The 21,005-nt window shown below is 42.5% G+C and overlaps 1 protein-coding gene across 2 annotated transcripts in view; it reads left to right on the plus strand.

Moving 5' to 3' along the window:
- Positions 1-20,936, plus strand: part of LDB2 (LIM domain binding 2) — a 128,791-nt gene extending 107,855 nt beyond the window's left edge. Inside the window, exons 6-8 of one of the 2 annotated variants that reach the window (XM_026699739.2) lie at positions 11,172-11,295; positions 13,372-13,523; positions 20,706-20,936. In XM_026699739.2, coding sequence (XP_026555524.1) covers positions 11,172-11,295; positions 13,372-13,523; positions 20,706-20,936 — 507 coding nt within the window. The remainder of the gene's footprint in view (positions 1-11,171; positions 11,296-13,371; positions 13,524-20,705) is intronic. The other variant, XM_026699740.2, reaches the window with a different exon arrangement.
- The last annotated feature ends 69 nt before the right edge of the window (positions 20,937-21,005 follow it).

Genomic DNA, 21,005 nt, shown 5'->3' on the forward strand with positions numbered 1-21,005 from the left:
AAATCTCTGGCCTTTCCTTTCCTTTGATGTATCTTCCTGGGCTAGGGAAGAGGGAGGGAATGGCTTGGGGCCATCTGTTTTGTCTCAGCACTGAAGGAATGAGCAACAGCACCTCAGAACAACTTACCACCTTCTCAGCTCGAGGTTCCCACAACTTCATACCTATGGTTCAGCTCACTTCAGACTGGACAAGGGGAGACGGATTTCTACAATGTCTAACATAACCCTTTTGCGTGGGAACTTCAGATCCTGCCTATTGTTTTTGCTATCATCATCTCCCAATAAAAATTCCATTTGAAATGCTGCCTGTTTCAAGAGTTCTGCTTTCTTGAGGGCATAGGAGAGGCAAGTCCTCTCAGCATCTTCCCATGTGTGCTGTGGCATCAAACAAATTAGCTGATCTCAGACAGTAAATCAAAGCAATAGAAACAATTTATATAGACTTCTGTAAAGCCTTTGATTCAGTGGTACATGACAAACTACTGTTAAAACTAAACTCTTATGGCATTTCTGGATCCCTTCATAAGTGGATTACTGCATTCCTGTCAAACAGGTAACAAATAGTAAAAATAGGGAGCGCTATATAAAACCCTTCTCCAGTTAACAGCAGTGTTCCCCAAGGCAGCGTTCTAGGTCCCCCAATCTTTATATTCTATATAAATGACCTTTGCAAAATAAGCAACTGTGTCCTTTTCGCAGATGACATAAAACTATTCAACACCACCAACAATGCTACTGTCCTTCAAAGCAACCTTGATTGTGTGTCTGAATGGTCAAACAATTGGCAACTCCAAATCTCAACCAACAAATGCTTTGTCCTACACATTGGTAAAAAAAAAATCAGTACACCAAATACAAGCTAGGTGGATATGACCTCTTTGGCGACCCTCACTCGGTCAAGGATCTTGGAGTACTCATATCTAACAATCTAAGCACCAAAGCTCACTCTAACAGCATTGTCAAAAAAGCATTAAGAATTGTAAATCTAATCTTATGAAGCTTCTCCTCTGGAAATATAGAATTGCTAACTAGGGCATACAAAACCTTTGCTAGACCAATACTCAAATACAGCTCATTTGTCTGGAATCTGTACTGTATATCAGACATTAATACAATTGAGCGAGTCGAGAAGTATTTCATGAGAAGAGTACTACTCTTCTCTGCTCGCAACAGAATACCCGATATCACCAGGCTTGAAATTTTGGGCTTGGACAACCTTGAACTACGCCACCTACAGCTGGACTTAAGCGTAGTACACAAAATTATCTGCTACAGTGTCCTACCAGTCAGTGACTACTTCAGCTTCAACCACAACAATACAAGATCACACAACAGATACAAAATCAATGTTAACTGCTCCAAACTTGATTGCAGAAAGTACGACTTAAGCAATAGAGTGGTCAGTGGCTGGAATGTACTACCTGACTCTGTTGTTACATCCTCTAACCCCCACCCCTTTACCCTTAAACTATCCACTATTGACCTCACCCCATTCCTAAGACATCTGTAAGGGGTGTGCATAAGTGTACAATCGTGCGTACCATCCTGTCCTATTGTCCCCATTTATTTGTACCTATTTCCTGTATTCTTACTCATATTTATACTTATACCTATTATCTTGTGAGCAAATTAAATAAATAAATAAACTATACCTAGGCAACCAGGAATGATCAAAGTGTTAGCTTAAACTGAAAAGTTGGAAAAAAAGATGCTGATAGAAGGAATCTACTTTTCTCCTGTTACCAAGGAAACAACACGGATTTGTCCAGGTGGTTACTTGTAGTCAAGTTCATCTTGAAGAAATGTTACCTTTTTTTCCACCTTCATAGCTGGTGACTTCACAAAACTGCAGTCCCAGATTGCATGTATGAAAGAGTTATTTATTGCTCTGAAGCTAAGGGATTTCAAGAAAAACAGCCCAAGTAAAAATATTTTAAACCAAAGGATAGTGAAGATTGTGGGATTATTTCAATCCAAAGAAAAGTATTATTGGTAAATTTGTTTCCATTAGACTGAAATAGATTAAAAATAATAGAAACTGGAGGGCTAAAAGAATGGTTTAATCAAGGAATCAGGGTTGGAGAAAAAGAAGAGAAAGAAACATACAAGAAAGCAAATTGGAAGTGATAGAGATGAAACAAAATCAGACAGGATTTATTTTGGAAAACCTGAATTTCTATATAATGAAAAGCAGAATTTTTATGTTGTGAAAAATAAACAAAAATTATATGTCAAGCTTGACTGCCTAAATCAGCGGTTGGCAACTCACAGCTTTATAGCCTCATGCGACTCTTTTATCCTTCTGCTGCAGCTCCCTCCTTTCATCCCTCTGCTGTGGAGAGAAGCGGCCGGGGCTGATTCTCCAGCACCTCATCTCTTGCTGGGTTTCATGGGTGACAGAAAGAGGGATGGGCCTGCAGGTCCCAGCTGTGGCTTTAAACCTCGCATGGGGGACTTTTGCCACCCGGAGGACACTTTTCAATCAATGCAGGTGGTGGCAGCACTCTGATGGAGAAGTAAAGCTCCAGGCAGCAGGAAAAGGGGGCTGTCCCTGCTGAACCTCGCACGCCCACCCTGGGGATCAGGCTCAGAGAAAGCCAGAGCATCCTTGCCGAAGACGTTCACCCATCAGCTGGTCAACCCGCCTGCCCCGTGCTTTGGCCAAGCCCAGCCATTCACTTGAGGTCTCCCTGCTCATGTGCACCCTCCCATCCCTGCCACAGCCAGACGGGGTAAGAGGAGGAGGAGGGTTGTCTTTGGGGAAGCCACCGCCGCAGCTCGCACTTGCTCCTCAGCCAGCCTTTGCACAGCACAGTGAAATTTAGTGTGCTTCACAATGAACCGGGTCTCCTCCTCCTTCTGGAGCCCATTATGACGCAGAGCTACAATGTGACCCTGCCCCACTCACCCCTGGCAGCAGCAGTGATGTCGGGGACAGAGAGCAGGTCACATGTCTTCCGGCACCAACAAAGGCGAGAAGGAGCCACCCACCATTTCCTGCTGCAGTCTGTTGAACAGCAAGTCAGGTGTTGGAAAATCAGAATCAGAGAGACAGAGAGAGAGAGAGAGAGAGACAGACAGACAGACAGACAGAGAGAGAGAGACACACAGAGAGAAATATGAATATACCCGAGGCCGGGTGTGGCAAGAGGTGGCTGCGAGGAGAAGGGGCTGGATGGGGCAAATCAGAGGTGGTATTCAGCAGGTTCTGACCAATTCTGGAGAACTGGTAGCAGAAATTTTGAGTAGTTCGGAGAACTGACAAGTACCACCTCTGACTGGAGATTTTACAGTATCCTTCCCCTGCCATGCCCACCAAGCCACACCCACAGAACTGGAAATAAAAAAGATTTGAACCCCGGAAGAAGGCGGAGCCTCCTTGCTGACGGACCATAGATCACGACTCTCTGCGGCTATGGTCCATGCTCTTTTGTTGGAGAGCCCCAATCATTACGATTAGGGGCTGAAGCTGCCTTGGAGGGGCGGTGGAGTAAGAGGAAGCCGCAAGCCAGGTTGAGGGGAGCTGCATCTCCCTCCCGGGCTTGGTCTCCCCCCCCCCCCAAAGATGACTGCAGCAGGAGTTTAAAATGGCCATCCCAAAGAGGAGGAGTCAGCTGGATTAAGATTTGTGCAGGAGGGATGAAAGAGGTGGATAACATCTGAACCTGGACAACTGGGCAATACAACTAAACAAAAGTATCCTGGGATTAAGGTAACATGGAATTTTTAAGAAAAGAAAAGTGAGCGGCGAAATTACAAAGGAACAGGGAAAAAAATAAGAAAATATTTTTGACAGCTAAGCAGGGCTTTTAACCAGGAATGGAAGAAGCCGGAACTAAAGATTTAACTAAATTGGACTAAAATATTTTGGCAATAAACAGGCATAAAATAAAGCTGGACTTAAGATTGTCAAAAAATAATAATAATAAAGTTTACAAATTGGAGACTGGACTGTGCTGGAATATTGAGGTTCAAAAAAACCCTAAAGAAAAAAAATAGGGGAAAAAGGTGAAGACTTTGTATAATGGAGTGTTGTGACTGGAAGGATCGATCCTGCTGGGAGTTTTGACTCTGATGACTCTGACAATGGAAGGTTGGAGCCTGCTGTGAATGTGGAGTCTGAATTATCAGAGGACACAGACGTGAGCCAGGAGGATGAGGGATTGTCGCAGAGACAATCCTCCCCAGAACCTTCGACTTCTTTTAGGCCAGCAAATGATCAACAAAATGAGACAGAAGTTTCCAGCGAGGAAACTGACAGATCGTGGATTGACGCCAGAACTAGAAGAACCAGGAAACGTCAATCTGAAGGGAGGCGTCAGGACAAACATTGATTGGAGAGACTGACACGCCTATCCAGGTGATTTAAAGAGGTGTGCTGACTCTCAAGCTTTGCTTGGAAGCAAAGTGTTTGATGAGTCGGAAGAATACAGTTGAAGTGGCCTTGTGAATTATGGACAATTCTGATTAGCCTGACAGGTTCCGGGAAGTCTGCCAAGGACAGGACAACTGTGCTAATTTAATCCTTTTGAATTCGGTTTTGTTTCTGCTTGAATATTTTGAATTTTGAAACCTTGTCTTCTCATCTATGAATATAGGTGAGACATAACAATGGAGAGTGCCACCTTTTGACAAAAACTTGAGCTCAAACAAAAGGGAAAGCATCCTGTTTCTGAATGAACTTGTGTGGATATAACATTAAAGAAACATTGAAACAAAGTAAGAATCTTAGAAAGTGAAAGCAGAACCAGAATAAAGAAAGAAGCAAGGAAAGACTGATCGTGGGATTGATTGATGTTTTTGGTATAGACCCTGGGCTGGAATAACTGGGAACTTTAGAAAATTGAAAGAAGAAAGAAGGAAAGTAAAAGTGGGGTTTTTTTGTGGACTTTAATGATCATAAAATATAAGAGTGTGATGATGACATCTTCGGGAATTAAAAATGGAACTTAAAAATAAGAGAGAATTACTACAGGAAAGGCGAATCACTTTGTGTTAGAAAAAATGGAAATGGCGATTGAAGAACAAGAAGAAAGAGCTTCAGAGGAGGAGGAATCGACTCAAGGAGAAGACATCTTAAATAGACAATTAACACAAAGAACACTACAAAGAAGTAGGGAAAGAAGGAAGGTTAAAAAGTTGAGATTTAAGAAGGGAATCAAAAGGGGGAATACCTGTGAAGTCAGGAAAGGCAGAAAGACCCAGCAGAAAAGGGGAAAGGAAGATATTAAGAAAGAGGGGGATATAAACTGGAATGAGAAAAGATATGAGGAAAAGAGGGGGAGGAGAAGCAGTAAGAAACGGGTGCATGAAATAAAAAAATACGGAAATAGTAAAATGTTGAAAAGAAATTGTTTTTTCAGAGATAATGGTTGATGAATTAAAAAGGGGATTCTGCAGGGTGACAAGGGGTAATAAGAATATTTCTGCAATTAAAAATATTTAGAAAATAGGGTGATATAGATACTGATAACTCTTATTAAAAATTAAGGGGGGAAATATGCTGTGGAATCCAAATGAAAAGATGTAATGATTATTATTGTAATTTCTTAAAAATAATGGTTTATTAGGAATCAAGATGAGGGAATAAAGGTATATTTTAATCATTGAGGTGTCACACTCAAAGCAGTAAAAGTGGGGAAACCTATGCTTGTTTTTATTTTCTTTAGTGTTAAAATTTGTATTAATTTAGAATTTATAAAAAGAATGTGTAATGGAAAGGGAATATGACAGACTAAAGAACCAACTAAATTAATAAGTTAATATAGACTATTAAAAGCAAGGAGAAACATTGGTAACCTTTATTATTATTATTATTATTATTAGGCAAACATATATTGTTTATCTTTATTTTTAAAATAAATATTAAAGGATTATATTTGAAATAATTGAAATGAAACAAAAAGATGTTTCGATTGAGATGAATGAAAGAGGCTAGAATTAATGTGTTTGTTTCTCTCCTTACTGAAAATTTGGAATGGAAAAGGTAATAATAGAATTAAGTATGCATATATCAATGTATAATTGCTGTCATATTTGTTTGTAAAGGTGATGACCCGGAAATATGTTGTCCACTAAAAAGAGATTTTTGTTTTTAATGTGAAAAACTGAATAAAATTTGTTAAAAAAAAAAAAAGATTTGAACCCCACCACTAGGGCAAATAATTTAACAACCGGTTCTCTGCCCTAATGACTGGCTGGGTAGGCGGGGCTGGGGGGAACCATGTGACTGGGTGGAGTGAATGACATTGAGTTGGCCACGCCCACCCAGTCACACCGGTTGTTAAATTATTGGTTCCCGGTGTTTTCTTTTCTGTGGGAAATGGGTCCAAATGGCTCTTTGAGTGTTTAAGGTTGCAGACCCCTAGCCTAAATCCTTTTCATCTCAGGGTTTCCTTCATTTCGTTTGCATTTTCTACCCATATTAATTGAAATAAAGTTTCTCATAGGAGAGCAAACTTTAATGTGCACATGCTGAAATTAGTTTAGGTTTGATTCTCTTCTCCCAATTCTTGCCCCATCTCAAAAAAAAAATAAAAAAATAAGCCAGACTTACTCAGCAAAAAGAGCCAATTGTTCCAAGAAGAAAGCTGTAGTAAAGGAAGGAGGGGTCTGTCCATCCAGCATCCAAAGCCCCCTGGCTCCCCCAGCATTTTCCTGGGTGACGGCCCTGGGTGACAAGCACTGCTAAAGGAGAGGAAGACTCTTGTTTCTTGGTCTTGCTACTGGCAAGGCCCAATCCTATGGTTAGGAATAGAGGTAAGAAAAGGGGGCAACTCCTCCAAGGGATTTTGTGGGCTGAACATTTGTCTTCCTGGACGATCATCTGAATGACGGGGCCAATTTGTTGCTGGTTGAATTGCAGAGGAAGGAAAGTTAACAGAATAACAAAGCTGGAAGGGACCTTGAAGCTCTTCTAGCTCAACCCTATATAGGTGGTCCTCGACCTACAACAGTTCATTTAGTCATCGCTCAAAGTTACAACAGCACTACAAAAAAGGGACTTATGACCATTTTTCACAGTTAGGACCTTTGCAGCATGATCATGTGATCAAAATTCAGATGCTTCACAACTGGTTCCTATTTATGACGGTTGCTGTGTTCCCAAGGTCATACGATCACTTTTTGCAACCTTCTGACAAGCAAAGTCAATGGGGAAGACAGATTCACTTATGAACTGCAGCGATTCATTTAACCACAGAGGCAAGAAAGGTCATAAAATGGGGCAAAATTCACTTAACAAATGTCTCACTTAACAATGGAGATTTGGGACAATTATGGCCATAGGTTGAGGACTGCCTGTGCCATTCCAGACATTATCTATTCTCTTCTCAAAAACCTCCAACTTCTAGAGGAAAGTCATTCCACAGATTAATTGTTCTCACGGACAGGCAATTTCTCTTAAGTTCTAGGTTGATTCTGTCCTTGATTAGTTTTCACTGATTACTTCTTGTCCTGCCTCAGGTGCTTTGGGAAATAGACTGTTACCCTGTTCTCTGTGATAGCCCATTAGATATTGGAAGATCATATCACCCTTCTTGGAGAAGCCCCTAAAGATCTTGGAGAGTCACTGTCTTCTTAAAATTAAAATCTGGGTACTCTGGTACTTTGCCATTCTTTCCTTGGATCTTTAAAGTAAGTGGAGATACCACAGGCACGGTTTGTTGTGTTCTTGTTCTTCTATGCCAAGTGGTGTCAAACTCAATTTCATTGAGGGCTGCATCAGCATTGTGGTTGCTTTCAAATGGCCAGGTGAGTGTGCAGGTAGTCCTCGACTTATGATCACAACTGACCCTGAAATTTCTGTTGTTAAGTGAATTTATGACCTTTCTTCCCAGAGTTGTTAAGTGAATCACTGCAGTTGATAAGTTGGTAACACAATTGTTAAATGAATGTGGCTTCCCCGTTGATTTTGCTTATTAAAAGGGGATCAACTCTTACACTGCAAAAACATATGGACTACACAACTCGATCAGGGCAAAGCAATAGACGCAATCTACATGGACTTCTGTAAAGCCTTTGATTCAGGGGTACACAACAAACTACTCCTAAAACTAAAATCTTATGGTATCTCTGGACACCTGCATAACTGGATAGAAGCATTCCTGTCAAACAGACAACAAATGGTCAAAATTGGGAGCGTTCTATCAAATTCTGTACCTGTCAACAGTGGTGTCCCCCAAGGCAGTGTTCTAGGACCAACTTTCTTCATACTCTACATAAATGACCTCTGTGAGCATATTAAGACCAACTGCATTCTCTTCGCTGATGATGTAAAGCTATTCAACACTACAGACAATACTGCTACCCTTCAAAAAGACCTCGACTATGTATCAGAATGGTCAAACAAATGGCAACTTCAAATCTCAACAAATAAATGCTCCGTCTTACATATTGGCAAAAAAATAATCATCAGAAAATAAAATACAGGCTGAATAGTCAAGACCTTGTTGATGATCCAAACTCTGTCAAGGATCTTGGAGTACTCATCTCTAATGATTTAAGTGCTAGAGCCCACTGTAACTAAACAGACAAGAAGGCATTAAGAGTTGTTAACCTAATCCTACATAGCTTTGTCTATGGTAATATCACACTACTAACAAGAGCATACAAAACATTTGCTAGACCAATACTTGAATACAGCTCATCAGTCTGGAACCCGCATTACATATCTGATATTAACACAGTAGAGAAAGTCCAGAAATATTTCACAAGAAGAGTTCTCCACTCCTCTACTCGTTGCAGAATACCTTATGCCACCAGACTTGAAATTCTAGACCTAGAAAAGCTAGAACTACGCCACCTTCGGTCCAATCTAAGTATAGTATATAAAATCTTATATTGCAATGTCCTACCTGTCAGTGAATACTTCAGCTTCAACCATAACAATACCAGAGCAAATAATAGATAAAAACTCAAGGTTAATCGCACCAAACTTGATTGCAGGAAATACGACTTCAGTCTGGAATACTCTACCTGACTCTGTGGTTTCTTCCCCAAACCCCAAAAACTTTAACCTTAAACTTTCTACTATTGACCTCACCCCTTTCCTAAGAGGTCTGTAGGGGGTGTGCATAAGCGCACCAACATGCCTACCATCCCTGTCCTATTGTTTCTTTTATTTTTCTTATATGTATCCATGTATTAATAACTATGTTTTTACTTATACTTATTATCTTGTAAGCAACTGACAAACTAAATAAAATAAATAAAATAAAAACATGATCTTGGGGACAAAGCAACGATCATAAATATGAACCAATTGCCAAACATCTGAATTTTGATCACATGATCAAGGGGATGCTGCAAATGTCGTAAGTATGAAAAATGGCCATAAGTACTTTTTAAAAAAATCAATTTTAACCAAAAGGAGACAAAAAAAAATCTTTGAACTTTTCAGCTTTCCATATAAAGCCTAGGACTAACTCAATACATGAACTGTACTCCATTGATGTCTGGAGGTGATAAAATGACTTGGGAAAATGTGAGGGATTAGACATCTCAAGCAAACACAGTTTAAAAGTTGTAACACAACTGTAGATGGGCTCTAGACAGGGTTTAGCCCAGAACCAGTCTCAAAATAAACTATCTCACACAACTGCTGCTTAAGGTAACTGGCTTGTGCTATTTACTATATTTATCATGTTAAATATCGTAAATAGACTCAATTGGATAAGTAAGTAAGAGTTGAATGACAATGCCTTAATAAAAAGGCTTCTTTTTTATTCAGGGCATCAAATCCCACATGAGGTAACAACAGACAGAACAAAAACTGAACTCGCCTTTTGATTGGGCTCCTGCCACTCTTGTGGCCCCCCTCTGCAATATGGGAAGCGCAGTAACCTCAACTCTGCAAACCAGGAGTGAGTTGGAAGGACCGAGGCCCCAAAGGCACCTAGTCGGATAGACTTCCTTGTAAACCCCAGTCAACAAAGAAGCAAAGCAGGGGCTGGAGTTTAGGAGACGGAGAGCATTGCCCGTCCCCCTCCTGCTCAATGTGGCAGCACCGTAGTTCTGCATAGAAAGCACCACCTGGAAGCTGGTGGGCAGGTGGCAACAGTGGCTTCTGCAATGCTCCATGCCAAACTGAAAGCCCACCGCTTGCCTCTGCTCCTCCCACTCACTCAACCAATCCTGCCTCCTTGGTGTAAGCAGTGGCAGCGGTTCCTAGCGACTGTTGTTGTACTTGGCCGGTGCCCTTTTCTCCTCCTTCCTTCCCCCTCCCCTCTTCCCATAGAAACTGCTGTGGCCACCCAGCCCTTGAGCTGCCAGGGCACTGGGGCCCTGACGTCTGGCCCAGCCCTGGTCCCCTTACCCTCCAGGCTCACGGGTTTCAAGGGCTGGAGGAGAGCGAATGGGCAGTGGGGCTTCTGCTGGATGGGGCTGCTGTTGCCAGCGCCACTGCCACAGAGCAAGGCAAGGCAGGTGGCGGGGCAGGGTGGCCTGGCTGTGGGGCCCCAAGGTGCATGAGTGTGGAAGCACAACTTATTGGACATTTTGGGCTGACGTCCACCTGGCCGTTGCTGCTGACCAATGAGCAGCCAAGGGGACAATGAGTTGCTGTTGCTGGGCACCACAATCCCCTGCACATTCACCTCCTGTGTGTACACCCAGGGGGAGTGCCAGGTCGGGTCCAAGGCAACGGGGGGCCAGCCCCTTGCTGTCTCCAGGGCAGCCCTGTGAGCCAGATCTAAACCCATTGCGGATCTGGCCTGTGGCCCTTGAATTTAACATATCTGTTCTATGCCAAGGACCTGCACAACACAAGAGCAGAATTTTAATGCTCCTGGGTTAACTGCAGGGGTGGGTGGGGGGAGGATGGGGAAATGGAGGTAGGGAACATTTGATCAGTGGGAAACAGGGATTGTGAAGGCAACCATACATTGGGGAGAAGTTTGTAAACCTGCCCGAGGCATTAGAAGTGCAAATTTATTGATCTGATTAAAATCCAAACAACAAAAAGGTTATACTACTCACTTCATATTTATTTCCAACAAAATAATGAGCCTTTCCATGTTTAAAACCTAAAACTAGGAAATTTCCTGTTAATTACAATTTATATTCATAATTCTGTGCTCAGCAGGAAAATAGGAAGTTGGAAAGCAACAAAAGAAATGGTTGAATCTTAAAATGTCCAGAAATGTTTTTTTTTTTCTGTTCCTTCTTTGCAGTTGTGTGTAATATTGGAGCCAATGCAAGAACTAATGTCAAGACATAAAACATATAATTTAAGTCCTCGGGACTGCTTGAAAACATGTTTGTTTCAAAAATGGCAGCGGATGGTGGCACCTCCAGGTAGGAATTCTCTCTGGTCTCTGATTCTAAGTGAGTGAAAGAATAAGAATTTAAGAACATGGAATACCACTAAAAGTCCTGTGACTATTCTGCAGATATTCACTCTAAATCAGTGTTTTAATAGAATTATTAGATTCCTAGATGTGAGCATTTCTATGAGACGGAGATAGGGAAAGAGAGATCTGACACGTGATGATTGTCATTGTACAAATGGTGTGCATTATATAATGCAAAGAATATGTTCTGCCTAGCACCTGGAACTACTTTTCCATCTTCTTAGTTGCATGAAGGACTTCTGGATCATGTACAGATGTAATCTTACACCCTAAAAAGAGGTATGGAAACCCAACTTGCTTGGAAATTAGCATGCCAGCCATTGTGGAGGTTGCCCAAAATGCACAATTCCTAAAATATGTAGGTGACATTCCCAAGATGTTTTGCAATATGCAGAGTCAAGAACATCTGGGATAAAAATGGTTGAGTCTGAAGCTTTTAGATTATGCCTGAAGTCAAACTTAGGCAACATTGGTCTTACCATGAGGAAGGGTGAGGAGTATTCCAGGTGGGCCTTTTAACCTTTCATTTACCACATGGCACCAAATGTAGTTGATCTTTATGTTGCCTGATGTTTGGTATGTCCTGAAGAGAGGAGGAAACAGAAGGGCAGCTGTTCTGTCCTCTGCTCCTCTGCAAGCAGATCCCTCTTTCATGATGTTTCTCAGGTTGTCATGGGTTCCAGAAAGGTGCCATGGCTTTCTTTAGATATATTTAAATATGTACATCTTTTCCATGTTTACATGCAAATGTTTTGAAGTGTCCTATTATAGATGCCTTTCATCCAAATGATGAAAGCAATGTCCACTCCCTCAAAAGGCAAGCTCCATCCCTTTCATGTGTGCTGTCACAACACTGTTTTCATCATTTGGCTATCTCTTCAGTCAGCCATGTAGCACAATTAGCTATTTTAATTCTATTTTCATGTTTTGTCTTTCATTTGCTATTGTAGATTGATGTTCTCCTTTATGAATGGTCTAGCAAGATTTGATAACAAATTACTAAATGTAGCTGCAGCAGCATTAAAGATTTGCCAAAGCCTGATAAATAATCCATTATAGCCATTTTATACTACTAATGATTCAAATCTTTTCAGATTATCATCTTGTTGTATTTTAGTATCTAATAACTATAGGCCTTCACAATTTAAGGAATGTTGTTACATTATAGCTCAGGCCATGCGCTTGTTTACATGCAACCAATAGATAGGCTGCCAACTGTGTAGGTGCTCCATTGCTGGCAGTTTTCAAGAAAAGATTGGGCAACCATTTGTCCAAGATGGTAGGACTTCTGCCTTGGGTAGGAGGTTGGACTGGAATATTTCCAAGGTCCTTTCCAACCCTATGTACACCCATTATGAGATCTTTCTGGTAGAAAATATTTTTAATTCAATGCATTTCTCTGACCTTCCCACTTCAGGACTTATTTGACTTCTACAGGGCAAAGTGAATGGACGTAAAGTTTCTATTCTGACTCTGAGCTAAGGTAATCTAGTTTCTTGACAGTGCCCATTATGAATCTAAGCAATTTGTCTCCTCTTTTTGCTCAGTTGACTGTGGCAAGCAACTTTGTGCAAGGACTGTAAAATACTATTACTATGATACAGCATTTCCCAACCTTGTCAAGGTCATGTGGATTTCAACTCTCAGAATTCCCCCAGCCAGCATGGTTGACTAGGGAATTCTGAGTTGAAGTCCACATATGTGAAAGTTGCTAAAGTTGGGAAACACTACTATAATACAACACAATCTATACTGAATTACAGAATAGCACATAGCAGAGCATTGTTCTTGTATCATGGAGGCCAAACTATAAATAACCGTTCCTTCTTTTCCCTACTTCTTAATTTATATGTGCTTTTTGACTCAGGTTAACTTTCCCAATAGTTAGCCCTTTTTTTCAATGTTGTGCCTGTCCCCTTTTAACCAAATCAAGAGGGTGCAGACTCATGCGTGGCAGTCAGGCTCCTTCAATTCTCTGCATATGCCTTTGTGTTGCATCTCAGGCTTTTCCCTCCCACAGCAGAGCCTGCAAGACAGCCCACCACCAAAAGGAGAAAAAGGAAAAATTCTACCGGCAGCACCTCCAACAGCAGTGCCGGGAATAATATCAACAGCACCAACAGCAAGAAGAAAGCCACAGCAGCAAACCTGAGCCTTGCCAGTCAGGTACCTGTAAGTCTCCTTTTCCTTTTAGGCCTCACCCAAAGACCACCTGTAGGCCAGAATCCCTAAAAGAGCAAAAAATGCAAATCATTAAGTAACCCCTCACCACAATGGGGTCCCCAAATGACTGCAGGCAATTTATTCAAGCACCAAGCAGGGTTTCAAAACTTGCCTTATTGGCGTTGGCCAGTGGGGAAGGGCTGGTCTCAAGTGGGGCTTTCACCTGCCCTCCGTAGAGCTCAGCAATGTTCCCATGCCTTGCTGCACACCTGTGGAAATTGGATCCAATTAATAAAAAAACAATGGGCAGGGCAGGCGAAGACGCTTGGCTACCAATGCAATCATAAACATCTGGTGGGAACCACCTTGACATCCTAATGCTACCATGCAAACAATGCATATGACATAATTTATATGATGACATCATTGTGTTGTCCTTCAACGTCTCTGCTCTTCTGCAGGTGATCTCAAGCAATCAGGTTGGTGATGATTACACAGGACTAGATAGTGAAGATAACACGGGGTTAAATTGGAGGGTGCCTTAGGATTCTACTCTGGGACAAGTGCTGTGTTTTCCCCAAAATACAGGGGGAACTTACCCCCCAAACAAGCCTGTGCCTAATATAAGCCCTATGCTGAAAATAAGCCCTAATTAAGCCCCACACACTGTCTGATTGTAGATGGTGGGGCAAGGTATAGGCATAAAAATCAAGCTAGGGCGGGGTAGAGGGGGTGGAGCTGCTCCATGCACCCCGCATAGACTTACCTTAGCATCGCTGCAGCCAGGCCTCCCATGCCCCAACACTTGTCACACCGCTGCCTGACTTCTGCAGCTGCTGGCAGCCACTTGCAGCAGGATGCTGCATGGCTCATTGCACCAGGCACACCACTCGTGCATGCAATGACACAACGCACCGTGCAGCCTCCTGCCGTGAGCAGTGGAATGAAGGAAAGAAGGAAGGGGGAGGGAGAGATCGAGAGAGAGATCAGCAACAGGGCAGGTGGCTGCACAGCGATCAAACCTGTGTGCATGTGTGTGTGAGAGAGAGAGAGAAACAGTGGAGGGGAAATGGGTAAGGTGACCAAGCCTCCCCCAACCAGAAGCAACATGCAACCTCTCCCAGTAATGAGAATTGTAGGCAACACTGTCCCCTTCAAGCAATTAAATCTGTGGTGAGGGGATTCGTTTTTGAAGGATGGAATGATAAGGATGGAATCAGTTTGCCAGCAGCCACCTCCTGCTCCACCCCCCATTCTTACAACCCCAGGTCAAAACATTTGGCCCAGCTATTCTGGTGATGTGACTTTGACACGGGTGTGTGTGTGTGTGTGTGTGTGTCTTAAAGTCCCCTGGAAGTGCATTGAACTAAATCAACAAATTACTAATGTATTGTTTATTGTTAAAATGAATTTTGGTATACTAGAAATAAACTTTGGGATTTTATTTGGATTTCCCAAGAAACACCACCCTCCAAAATTCTCTGCACTGTTGTGAGATTGCTAAAATGTTAGGAGCAATGAGAATTGTAGTGCAAAAATCTCTCAAAATGTTGTACTTGAGTGCCAAGCTCTCATAAGGTTTGATGATCTTTCAAGGCTTCTGTTTTTTATTATTTTTTCATTTAAATTGGGGTGATAACACCTTGCTTTTAAAAACCACATTAAAATGTTTTTGGAAAGCCAATAGAAGAAGACTTGCTTGTAGGTTTCTGAGAAGCAATAAGAGAATACAAATATGAAGAAGTGGGATACAGGGCCACTCCATCACACTCTCTCAGCCCAATTGTAAGGATTGCCTCTCCTTCTTACTTAAGAAAGTGTTGTTGTTTTTTGAAGGAGTAGTTCTACTGTCACTGAATTGATGATCCTAGTGATAGGGAAAGGTCCAGTGAACTTTGGCCCTAATTTCTTTGATGGCTGTAATGATTGCAAGAATTTAGTAGATAAGTACACTCTATCTCCAATATGGAAAGGTTTGGATTCGATCCTTTTCTTGTCAGCCTGAGTTTTAAAAGTGTCTCTAGTTTCCTTGAGTGCTAATCTAACCATTGGCTGTGTATTTTGTAAAATATCCATCCACTCCTTAAGTGAGGGGATGGTGGGTTTTTCTGTGGGTGATTCAGACATGGGACTGAAATCCTGGCCTGTTGTTACTCTAAAAAGGATAAAACCAGTACTCAGGTGTACAGAATGCAACCTCAGCAAAAGGCAAAAGTTCAGTCCAGTTATCTTGTTGATAATTAATAAAACATCTTAGATATTGTTCTAGCACCGAGATAGTTCTCTCTGATTGGCTGCTAGTGCAAGGGTGATGGGAGGAGGTTAAGCCCTGGGTGGTGCCAAGTAAGCTTAGGAACGCCCTCCAAAATGTTCGTGTGAATTGGACCCCTCTATCAGAAATGGTCCTTTGTGGGGCTCCATGAAGGTGATAAATGTGTACTAGGAATAATTTGGCTTGGCTTTTAGCAGTGGGGATCTTTTGGCAAGGTATAAAATGAGCCTGTTTTGAAAACAGGTCTGCAACGACCCAAATAACAATATTTCCTGCAGTTTCTGGCAGTTCTACAATAAAGTCCATAGAAATCTCTCTCCAGGGAGCTGACGGTTCGGCTATCTTCTGTAAAAGTCCTGGGGTTTTCCCCTGATGTCTTTTTACTGCTGCACAAATGAGGCAGCTAGCTACATAGCTCTCTATGTCCTTTTTTAGTGATGGCCACCAAAATTGTCTTTTAATTAGGTGTAAAGTCTTTGCAAATCCAAAGTGTCCAGCTAATGTGTCATGGTACCTTGCCATTAAGTCCAGTCTCTGGCTAGCTGGAATGTACATCTTCCCTCCCATCCAAGCTAAGTCATTTTTCATTAAACAGCTAGATTTGTGGCTCAAAAACTATTCATTGGTGACTAGTGCTTGTTTAAAAGCTTGAGTGGTGGCATTGTCAGTCATCATTTCCTGTTTTGCCTAGGATCTGGTGATTACCTTAGTGGCCAGTTGATTGTTTTTAATATAGGTTTGATTATGTCTGGCTTCACACTATTGTATTGCAGCTTTCTAGATAGTGCAACCACCAGAAATTTTTTTTCCTCCAGGGAGTTATTTAAGAGTAAAATCAAATCATTTAAAGTATTGAGCCCATCATACTTGCTTTGGGGAGAGTTTCCTTGAGGTCTTGAGGGCTTCTAGTTTGTTATGATCAGTTTAGATCTCAAAAGGGATTTTGCTTCCCTCTAGGAAATGCCTCCAAGTTAAAAGCACCCAACAGACTGCATAATGTCCCATCTTTGATCAGTCTCATTGAACTTTTTGGAGGTGTAAGCTCACAGTTGTAGTTGGTCTTGCTCATTCTTTTGAAGCAGGACCGCCTCTACTGCCACATCACTAGCATCCACTTGTTTGACAAATGGTTCTCTGTATCTAGGTGCTTTAGGACTGGTTCTGCTGAGAACGGCCATTTAAGTTTTTCAAATGCCACTTAGCATTCCATTGTCCAGTTCAAAGGCTGTTTCGGTTTTCAGTTTCCCCCTCCTTTCATCTTCAGGAGGTTGGTAATGGGGAGAGCAATCTGGGCGAAAGTGGGAATAAACTGGTGGTAAAAATTGGCGAATCCCAGAAAACTTTGTAACTGCTTACGCATACGAGGTGGTGCCCAATCAATCACAGCCTGTACTTTTTGAGGGTCCATCTCTATGCCCTGGGGTGAGATGTGGTACCCCAAATAATCATTTTTTTCTTGGTGGAATTCACATTTAGATAGTTTAGCATACAGTTTGGCTGAATGGAGTTTAAGACAGCCCAGACCAGTTTTACATGTTCTGCTTTTGTTTTGGTATATATTAAAATTTCATCCAGGTAAACCAGGACCCCCTTATATAAACGGTCTTCAGTAGTTGCATAAATGAATAAATTAGTTAAAAACTGGCCATGTAGCACTTCATTTATTTGTTGCATAAACACTGGAGGGGGGGGGCTGTAGTCCCAATGGGAGCACTTTGAATTGGTAGCACCCCAAGGGAGTGTTAAATGCAGTTTTCCACTTATTCTGATTTGGTAGTAAACCTCTCTTGAGTCCAGCTTTGAGAAAAGTTTCCCTTTAGCAAGGTGTGCTAGCATGTCTTTCATAAGGGGAAAAGGGTACATGTTCTCCCCACTGATGGTATTTAAATTTCTATAGTCCACGCAGAGATGTTTCGAGCCATCTTTTTTTCTCTAAACAATACTGGGGGCTGTTTTTTTTGGTTGGGCTGGCTCGACCCTTGTTAGGTTTTTCTCAATGAATGCCCTCAGTTCTTCCAACTCCCTCGGGGACATGCTATACATCTTGGGCTTAGGGAGTTTGGCGCCAGGTAGGATTGTATTCTTTGGGTAGGCCCTAAGTCAGCATGGTGTAACTAGGCATTGCTGTTTCTTGGTGCTCTGCCCCCCCGACCCATGACTTTAGATGGATTTCCTGCAAAAGTCACGTGCATCTGAAATCCTATGGTGCCTTCCTTCCAGTTAATTCTGGGGTTCCATTTTTTCAGCCATGCAAGGCCCAGGACTAGCGGCCATTCCATGCCAGGTGCTGCTATAATGTAAGCATCTCTTTGTGGCTCCCCATGTCTATTTGTAGGGGCTCAGTGGCAAAAGAAGCTGGCTCTCCCCCTGCTACTGACACATCTAGTTGGCAAAAGGTGATGGGGGTTTTCAGCTTTCTTAAATTAATCCCCAATTTTCCTACCAGGGTTGGGCTGATTAAACAGCGGGTGCATCCTGAGTCCAATAACACGGAGATTTTAATCTCCCTGTCCTGGCTGGGAATAAACAGTCTTAAGGGGAGGGTAAGTGGTTCAATTAGTTAGCTTACCAGTGGCTCATCTTCTGGATCACTTCCAAATGAGTTTGGTTCCTCCTGCTGAGATGCCAGAGTTTCATCCCCAAGGAGGGGAGGGGATTGAAACTCTGCAGTTTCCCTGCTTCTCAGGTAAGTCCCCTTCTCATGCTGGCCAGTTTTCACAGGTTTTCCCCCCCGATGGGCGTTCTAGTTTCCAGGTGGGTATTTTAGAACGACTTTCTGTAGCTCGGTGCCCCTCCTTTCCACACTTGAAATAGGGTGAAGGTTTTGGAGCAAATGTGGTTTGCAGTTTGAAAGGCTCCTGCTTTCCTTGGGGTGGGGATTTCTTCCACACTCGGCCCACCTGGTACTGGTTTCTGGCCACATTGATCTCAGCTTCTTCGGCGGTGAGATACCACTCATGTAAGGTGGTTCGGTGCACCTCGGGCCACGCAGGCATTGTAGAGGTCATCACCCAGCCAGGGGTGGGATCCTACCAGCATAACAACTGGTTTGGGGAGCGTGTCTTTGCGTGCGTATGCACCAAACATGCGCTGCGCGTGCGTGTGCACTACTTATAAATTACCGGCTGTGGCAACCATTCACCTGCTCCAGCTGATGAACGACACTCAGCTGTGCTGCGCAAAGCACCTGAGAAGGAAAATGCAGGGAAAAAAGGACAGCCTAGAGCCTGGGCGGGCAGGTGTGCCAAACAGTCAATCAGAAGGTCGTCGCAGCGAACGGGTTCTGTGTCAGCATGTGTCTGGTCTCTGGGTATTACGTGAATTTTGTCGTATGTATTCTGTGCATATACATACAATGACAATAAAGAATTCAATTCAATCAAAGCCTCCCAGCACTCTTTCGCAGACTGGAGACCCTCATGTATATCAGCTGACTTTTCATTTATTCTCTGGTCCCCATCATCCAAGGATTGCTGGTGAATTAGTAACTATCATCCACCACTCCTCCCTTCTCAGGTACATCTCCATCTTTACATTCTAGGAGAGGTAGTTTGTTTCATTCAGCCGAGACACCATGAAACGTCCCATTATGCTGACGGAAGCCATGTTGCTTGTTTCCATTACAAACACTAACCACTAACAAACCACGATGCACAGCCCCTCTGGCTCTGGTGCAAGCTCTCACTGGGTTTCTCTTTTCTCTGGTTTCTCTAGTCACTCTGGCCTTCTCTCTGGTCTGGGCCCATAACCTGTCAGAGTGTGCACAGTGTGACTAGATGAGACAACCCAGGAGCAAATACAGCACACAGGTTTGTGTTTACATATAGTGGTTTTATCCCTACAAAAGCATATATACATACAAGTATTTGATACAGGCCTTGAACAAACAGCAATTAGTAATCAGCTATACCAAGGGTCTTCAAACTTGGCAAGTTTGAGACTTGTGGACTTCCAACTCCCAGAATTCCTGAGCTAACATGATTGGAGGAGAAATTCTGGGAGTTGAAGTCCACAAGTCTTCAAGCTGTCAAGTTTGAAGACCCCTAAGCTACACCATGGAAGCACACATGGAGAAATAGTCCTTCACAGGGTCTCTCTCATATTACAGCCTCTTAAAAGTGGTAGCAGTCAAATAACCCTGCTGTCTCATTGCTACCATTGTATCATCATTACAACATTACAATATTACAGCATTACAACCTTACAGCAGCTGGTCAGCTATTAAATCATCATTACCCTGACATGAGTTCATTCTTTTTTCCTATGGCTGTGCATTAAAGGCAGCTTTTTAAAGCGTTGTACCAAGAAGGGAGAAATATGTTAGGATGTAAAGAAGCCAGGTAGGGTTATATGGGGAGGATGGTCAGAAAAGTCAAGATTGGTGATTGTGAGCCTATGAACAAGTCTTCAGTCACGCAGTCACTTCCAGCACCTTGTCTTTTTTTGACCACCCCTGATTTGATCAGGAGTTTTGGTTTATCCCACTTCTGCTTTTGAGGTAGAGGCAACCGAGACAGCTTCCAAGCATCTTGTTAGAACAGATTTCCCTAAATTCTGTCTTTGAGACTAATAAAACTATTTCTGAGGTGATACTCCTTGCTTTTGCTACCTGAAAACCCCAAAAATCTGAATGTGAATGGTTAATAATGTCTTGATTCTATACAGTATCATGTTACCTTTTTACACAACTGTTTCAATCCTTTCAGTCAACAGTTTGGAATTTTTGAAAATTGGATTTTCAAGCTACCATATATACAAACAGAATGCCAACAAGTTTGAACATACCCTTTGGAGGCCTGGCAGTGATAATTTGGGGGAATGTGTGGAAGGGTCCTGGGTAATCCTCTCATAGGAATTGAGATACTTTATTTAGCTTGCTCCGGTTTATAACAGCTAACAGATCATAGATTCCTTTCCAGGATGTGATGGTCGTTGGGGAACCCACTCTGATGGGTGGAGAATTTGGTGATGAAGATGAGCGGTTGATCACTAGACTGGAGAACACACAATATGATGCAGCCAATGGCCTGGATGATGATGAAGACTTCAACAATTCCCCGGCCCTAGGAAATAACAGTCCTTGGAATAGTAAAACTTCTACCAACCAGGAGACCAAGTCTGAGAACCCTACACCCCAGGCTTCCCAGTAGAATTCCATACCCACCCACTGCTCGGCCGGTAATAGCAACTAACCCCATCTCACAGCATTCCATAGCTAA

Source organism: Pseudonaja textilis, chromosome 6 (assembly GCF_049901715.1).
Source record: "Pseudonaja textilis isolate UNSWEBS1 chromosome 6, rPseTex1.2, whole genome shotgun sequence".
In the NCBI taxonomy this organism is placed as follows: domain Eukaryota; kingdom Metazoa; phylum Chordata; class Lepidosauria; order Squamata; family Elapidae; genus Pseudonaja; species Pseudonaja textilis.